The 7,409-nt window shown below is 41.1% G+C and overlaps 1 protein-coding gene across 4 annotated transcripts in view; it reads left to right on the forward strand.

The window, feature by feature from the left end:
• The window catches only part of Sun3 (Sad1 and UNC84 domain containing 3), a 28,373-nt gene extending 24,677 nt beyond the window's left edge, over positions 1-3,696 (forward strand). For all 4 annotated transcript variants that reach the window (XM_074065404.1, XM_020165176.2, XM_074065405.1 and 1 more), the window contains 2 exons: positions 594-686; positions 3,094-3,696. In XM_074065404.1, the coding sequence (XP_073921505.1) occupies positions 594-686; positions 3,094-3,213 (213 nt within the window). In that variant the 3' untranslated portion in view covers positions 3,214-3,696. The remainder of the gene's footprint in view (positions 1-593; positions 687-3,093) is intronic.
• Positions 3,697-7,409: the final 3,713 nt, after the last annotated feature.

Genomic DNA, 7,409 nt, shown 5'->3' on the forward strand with positions numbered 1-7,409 from the left:
AATAATTTTGGCTGTTCATTTGGGTATTGGCTTCCATATTTTCTTTTAAACATCATTCTGTGATTTTTCAGTTTTGATTATTCTCCAGTGGAAAATGAAGATTAGCTCTCTTCCATGGTTCTGTCTGTCCTTAAAATATCTTTATGTATTGCTTAAAAAACAGGTTTATGAAGATGTAATTCACCTAATCCCTAATTCACCCTTTTGAAGTGCACTCTCCAGTGGTTTTTAGAATATGCACTGGATTGTATCTATACTTCCATCAACTATACAATATTTTACTCCCCCCAAAATAAAGTCCACATCTCTTCACTTTCATCTCTTTCACCCATCACACCCCCACCCCCTGACATCTACTTCTTATCTCCACAAATCCTACCATGGAAATCTTATGTAAATGCAAGCATATAATGTGGGGTCTTTAGTGAAAGACTTCTTTCATTTAGCAATGTGGTTTCAAAGTTCATCCTAATACCCTGCCCCTGGTGTACACACAAAATATCTGGTGGATTGTTTCTACTTGAACAAATATGTACATTTATTTTAACAAAGCATCCATTCCTTACAGCCTCCATATCTCTTTCTTTATACAGGGTATCATGAAAAGATGTGAAGGAGAAGAAATTTTCCTAGGTCAGTTTATCTATAACAAAACAGAAACCACCGTCCAGACATTTGAACTCCAGGTAACATGTGCCCTGGGAAAGGATGTATCTGATGCCATCACTGGAAGGGATTTGCTGGGGTTGTTGTATGAGAAGTGCTGGGTGACAATAATTAGGACAAAAGCATGAGCTAAGCAGGGCGCATCACAACCTCAGCTCTTTGCTCCATATTCTTTCATGGATTTTAGTTCACGTCAATTTCCAAGTCAAACTCGTCTCATCTCCACCCTCTATCATTTTTCCTACATATGGTTTCTCTCTCTGCCCCCATATATACATATAAATATATTTTCCCTTCTTTTCATCCTTCTTTTCTTCCTCCTTCCCTCCCCCCTCCTTCCTTCCCACCCTCCCTCCTTTCTTCCTTCCTTCCTCCCTCCCTCCCTCCCTTCTGCTTCTCTTCCTTCCCTCCCTCCTTTCTTTTCTTTCTTCCTTCCTTTCTCCCCCTCCCTTCTCCCTCCCTCCCTCCCTCCCTCCCTCCCTCCCTCCCTTCCTTTCTCTTTTTTCTTTTGCCATGCCAGGGATGAAACCAGCTTCTAGCACACACTGAGCTACATCTGCAGCCCTTCAGTCCTTCCCTTTACTGTCCAGTTCCCTGGTGCTATTAGTTTGAGAGTCACTAGTTCGTCTTCCTTGGGTAAAAGAGCTGAGGATGATGCTGCAGTGTGAGGTGAATGGAAGCAGTATGGAACTCACTCAGAGGAAGAAAGGATATTTAATACCAGATCATATAAGTAAAAATTCTCTTCCTAACTCAATGGGAAAAAAATACCGACCATGAACTTTCAAACTTCTTGAAACTCACTCAGGTAAGTTAAGGAGCCATAGGAAGTAACTGAAGAAGTGCAGGGAGCAAGAATAAGTATTTGACCCTTCTTGATCAATGGTGAGAAAAATCTAAGCCAAAAACAGTGCTGTCAGCTCTTCATACACTCTTTACATCCACAGGCCCAACCAACTGCCAACTGAAAATATTTGGAAAAACAATTGCTTCACTCTAAATGTGTGCAGATGTTTATTTTTCTTGTCAGTATATCTTAAACAATATAGTACACAACTACCTACACAGCGTTTGAATTGTGCTAGGTGGTATAAATAGAGATGAGTTAAGTATATGGAAGGATTATGTAGGATGCAAATACTGTTAGAAATATCTTTAAGATATTGGGGTATCATGAGAGAGAGATGACACAACTCAGTAGTCAACAAGCAAAATTTACTTCTGCAGAAGGATGTGCCACAGACAAAAAGAAAGCACAGCCAGCAGCCAGCTTGCTGAGGTTTTTGATTCTCACAAATCCTACGTCATTTTATATAAAAGAGTTGAGCATTCACGAATTTGGTATCAGCAGAGGATCTGGGAGATAACCTCCTGCAGATAGCAGGGATCGATTTAAGTTTTAGAAATGAGCATATTTGTAGAGTTTCATATTTGATTGTGTATTCATATGCATTTGGGCTCATATATTTTGAGTTTTGTTTGTATGTTTATTTGTTTTTGGTTTTTGGTGATACTGGGGTTTGAACTCACAGCTTCACACTTGCTAGGCAGGTGCTTTACCATTTGAGCCACTCTGCCAGCCCTTTTTTGTGATAAGTATTTTCGAGATCAGGTCTCTCGAACTAGTTGTCTTAGGCAGGCTTTGAACCACGCTCCTCCTGATCTCTGTCTCCTGAGTAGCTAGGATTATAGGTGTGAGCCACCAGTGCCCAGCCTCCTGAATGTTTGCTTTTTGACACAGGGTCTCACTATGTAGCCCAGGCCGCCTTTGAACTCAGAGTCCTCCTGTCTCATGACTGTTCCCAAGTACTGGGACTGCAGGCATGTATCACCATTTGTTTATGTATTTAGTTTCATAGGGCTGGCACCAGTAGCTCATGCCTGTAATCTTGGCTACTTGAGAGCCAGAGATTAGGAGGTTTGTAGTTCAAAGCCAGCCCTGGGCAAATAGTTCAAGAGATCCTATACACCCCCCCCCAAAAAAAAACCACAAAAAAGGACTGGTGGAGTGGCTCAAGAGGTAGAGCACTGCCTAGCAAGTGTGAGGCCCTAAGTTCAAACTCCCAGTCTTGTCAAAAAACCAAAAAAACCGCCTTCCAGTTGGCTTCATAGATCTGGTTTTCATATAACAAAGATTCTCCCCACTCCCAGAAATAGGCAGCAAGGAGCACTGAGGAGGTGAGACTGCAGCAGTGAGAGTCACTTGGATATCTGGGCTGCCATCTTGTTTTCCTTCCCCTCTAGTTGTCTGTTTATGAGCTCTTTCCCACCAGTATTCATTTTCTTACCCTTTACACCAGGATTTGAAAATACTTCTTAGGGAGGAAAGAAAGTTTTAATTTGTCATTATATCAGCATTCCTTGGGATCCTTTGAGATGAATTCCTTTATAAGGCAATAATTTTTTTCTTCTTTTCTTTACTTTCAGCATGAACTTTCTGAATCATTGCTATGTGTGAAACTTAAAATCCTTAGCAACTGGGGACACCTGAAGTATACTTGTTTGTACCGGTTCAGGGTCCACGGTGTCCCCAGTGATGAGACGTAAGGGGAGCTTGTGCAAGAGGCAGTGACTGCGTGGTCAGAAGATTCAAGGATCCTATTCCCTTAGGTTAGACTGTACCCCTAAGAATAGAAACTTGGGAGTGGGGGGGAAACCTCAAAGTGGTTTCTACTTGCCAATAAAAAGTAGATGAATTTTACTAATAAAATATGAAAGTCAGTTCAACCTCCTGGTGGTAGTTTAGCTTATAAGGATGCATCATGCTGCTAAAGCCATGAGAGTGAGTTTGTGTTTGGAAAAAGATGGTCTTACTCATCAGTCATGCTTCTGCACCTTCATTTATTCATCTCCTATGCCAGGAACAATGTCCTCTGTTGTTATCACTGATCTGGAAGTACTGGCCAATGTGATTAGAGACAATTTTTAAATTAGAGGTAAAAATTAGCAAGGCATTCTGGCCATGACTATTTGTGGACTATATGATGCATTCTTGAACTGCAATAAAGTCTCTTTTTTAAAAAATTACAATCAATTTAACAGTAGTAAGTTGATTGATCCAAAGTTACCATGTGCAAACCAAGTTCATCCATCAATACAGACCACAACCAGTGAGTATAATTTACAAAAGCCACAAGGAAGATAATGAACATGAGATAAAAGAAGGAAGTGACATGCTTATGTGAAGAAAAACCCCAAACAGCAGCAAACAACTAACTACAAGAACATTTCAGTATATGACAGTATAGGCCATGACAATGACAGGAAGATTCAGCTATCAAAACAACCATCCTCCTAAGCTAATTTAGAGATGTAATTGATCTCAACTAAAAGCTGGGGAAATTATGGTATTTATGAGGAAGAATTATTGTTGATGGAACTAGGGGTGTAGCTCAGTGGTAGAGAGCTTGCCTAACATGTGTGAGGCTCTGTGTTCCATCTCCAGTACTGCAAAAAACAAAATTATTTTAAAAAATTGGTAGGTATCTGAGAATGGTATTGCTATTTTGTTTAAAAATAATTCTTTTGACTTATATGCTTAAATATTTACAGAAAAAAATGATATATATGGGATCTTTTTCAAATAATGAAAGAGTCTTTGCTCCCTTTTCCTGCATGGGCAACAGGAAGTGTTTCTCTCTCTTTCTCTCCCCCCAACTTCTCCATACTTTATCCTTTTAAACTAAAATAAATTCTTGATAAAACTTAAAAAAATGGTGAAAGAGGAGATGAATGGGAAGATGGGTAAGAAAAGATCAGACATGACATGGTGGTTGAAGTTGGATACCATCCATGGGGGGTCATTATGGCATTCTGTCTACACACACATGTGGTTTGGGAGATTAAAATGCACATCTGTATTTTAAAAACTCCAAAGGAAGGAGAAGGGAGGATGTGGGGAAAGGGTGTAGGAGGGTGAATATGGTAGAATATTATGCACTCATGTATGGAAATGGAAAAATGAGATCTGTTGAAACTGTTCCAAGAATGGGGGGAGGAGGGATAAAGGAGAATGATGGAGGGGTGAATTTAACTGATATATTATAAGAACTTTTGTAAATCCACAATGTACCCCCAGTACAACAATAAAAAAAAATTCAAAGGAGTGTGTTTTAGACTAACTTGATTCTAAACTTCATATTGAAATTACACGCCTAGTAAAACCCCAGGAAACCTCTGGAAAAAAATATATCAGCAAAGGAAAAAAGCTGTATGACATACATATAAAACAAAATTAAATCCATGTGGTGCTGGCACATTGAGAGATCAATGGAGCAGACGAGTCCAAATGTAGAGTGGTTCTATGTGTGGATTTGGTAAATCATAAAGGTGGCATCTCAAATGACATGGTGTCTTAGCCCATTTTCCCTACTAATAGCACAGGACTGAGTAGTTAGAGATAAAAGAGGCTTACTTCAGCCCTCAGTTCTGTTCCAAAGTCAAGAGGATACCTTTGTTAATGGGCTTTTTATTGGCCAAATCCCAAGACACTGGGCATGACATGTTGAGATAGGATGCTCCAGAGACATAGCCAAAGTGGCTTTTATTGCAGACCTAACTCTTGAGATACCCCCTCTTGCATGAATCTGTTAGCCAAATGAGTGGGTTAATCCATCCATGGGAAAAGAGCCCCAATATCTCTTCATGGTTCCATCTCTTAATAGTGATTACATGTCAACGTAAATTTGGGTAGGCCAAACCATACTCAAATCCTAGCATATAAGAAAAGTAAAACACATGATTTGGGATAATTAAATTGTCATTAAGAAAATAAAATTACATACACACTTGTCAGTTGGTAACATGATAAACTCCCAATATAATAACATAGTAAAGATTTACAAAAGGGTAATGAGAACCCAGAAAAATACTAATAAAATAAAACTTATAGTACAAGAGCTTTGAAAAATGGCATAAGATTAACAAAATGCCTGGAAAACAGAGCTGTTGGTGAAACCAATGCCTTTAGACTTCATCTGAGGAGTGAAGGCTTTGCAGTCATTGAGGATCTAAGAAAAGGTCTTCAGGGCTGGCAGAGTGGCTCAAGTGGTAGAGCACCTGCCTAGCAAATGTGAGGTCCTGGGTTCAAACCTCAGTGCAGCCAAAAAAAAATATCTATGTATATCTATATATATATACATTTGACGATATGAAGGCCTTTATATCTCCAGAAAAGGCCTTCATATCGTCAAATGTAAATTCAGACGTGTCTCTGGCTGCCACGTGGAGGATGGACCACAGAAGCCCAGGAGTAGGTGTGGGGAGGTCAGTTAGGGAGTTATTGAAATAGTCCAGATGTAGATAACAGAATGGAGGAAAGTAAAAAGCCTGTTAGGAGGGGATCCATTCTGAGTCACAACTACAGTTCTCAGAGTAAATAAGTCAGTTGCTTTGAGCTATCAAAATGCAAGTCAGTCTTGCAAGCATCTTTAGCTTGTTAAAGCAGCCCCCCTCCTTCCACCTAGCTGGGTGTGCATTCTCCAACACTTGACACAGTCAGCCTCCTTGGTGCAGGCAATGACAGTGTTAGCACAAAAGGCAACCTTTTGTGTTCCCTTGGCCCTCCCTCCTTTGGGAACAGAGCATGAAATTCTATGTCTACTGGTGGAACTTTACTCCAGTGGGGATGCTGTGAATGCACGGCGCTGGTTGGAAATCTGGGCGTGTAGGTTAATAATCAGTTTTTTTGTTGTTCGTTTTTGGTGGCACTGGGGTTTGAACTCAGGGCCTCTCACGCTTGCTAGGCAGGCACTCTGCCATTTGAGCCATTCCACCAGCTTGATCAGTTTCAAGCTAACAAGCTCTATGATCTTGGACAGTTCTAGCAAAGAATAGGACAGGCCCTCCACCTTATGCAGTGAAAGAGGGACAGGATTATTACAAAAATACAAGAAGACCATGAAATGCAACGACCGGAAATGAAAATATAGCCAGTTCTCATGAGAATAGAACCAAGGGCCAGAAAGCTATACTCAAGCCATGCATATGCTCAGTTTGGCTGCTCCAACAGCAGCCAGGCTCCTGTCAAGGTTGGTTAATGACCCCACGTCCCCCACACCTCCTGTATCCATGTCCCATGGTGATGTGACATTGCTGCTCCCCCACTCAGAGGTGTCTTTCAATTTCATGTCTTAAAAGTCCCTTATCATGTGATATTAAAAAGCTGGGGACATCCTGCCACTCACAGGGCACATGTTAAAGACAGCATGTGTTCTTGTGCAAACCCACCACCATCTCCTTATCTGTCACACACCAAGCCAGTCTTGGCCCTGTCCTAAATCACCCAGGACCAGTTACCAGATGAGAAAACACCTTGATTGATACCCCAGAGTCCTCTGCATCATTCTAACTAGCCAATCATAGGCAGTTTGCCCTGTGCCATCTTGGCTCTGGGCTCCTCCCACTCCCCTGCTGCTATGTCTACCTTCTGACCAAACCCGACACTTGCCTGTGTGTTGTGTCATGCTCTCTGCTCTTAGGAAATGTAATGGAAATCCTTTTCATGGCATTTGGCCCATCCCTCTCTATGGTATCACTCAGTCTCAGCTATAAGTTTAAATGCTGACGTAACTGAGACAAGCCTGTTCCTCCAACCCCTAGCCTGGCTCAAGGCTTGTGCTCATCAGTTCATGTGACAAGAGCAATTTTGTAAGGGGTTTCTGTAACAGCCTTAAGAGACCTTGTGACTTCCATCTACCCTCTCCTTGGGCCACTTCCCAAGAGTACCTTGGTCAAAGCTGGAT

The sequence above is a fragment of the Castor canadensis genome, chromosome 2 (genome assembly GCF_047511655.1).
Source record: "Castor canadensis chromosome 2, mCasCan1.hap1v2, whole genome shotgun sequence".
Lineage (NCBI taxonomy): Eukaryota > Metazoa > Chordata > Mammalia > Rodentia > Castoridae > Castor > Castor canadensis.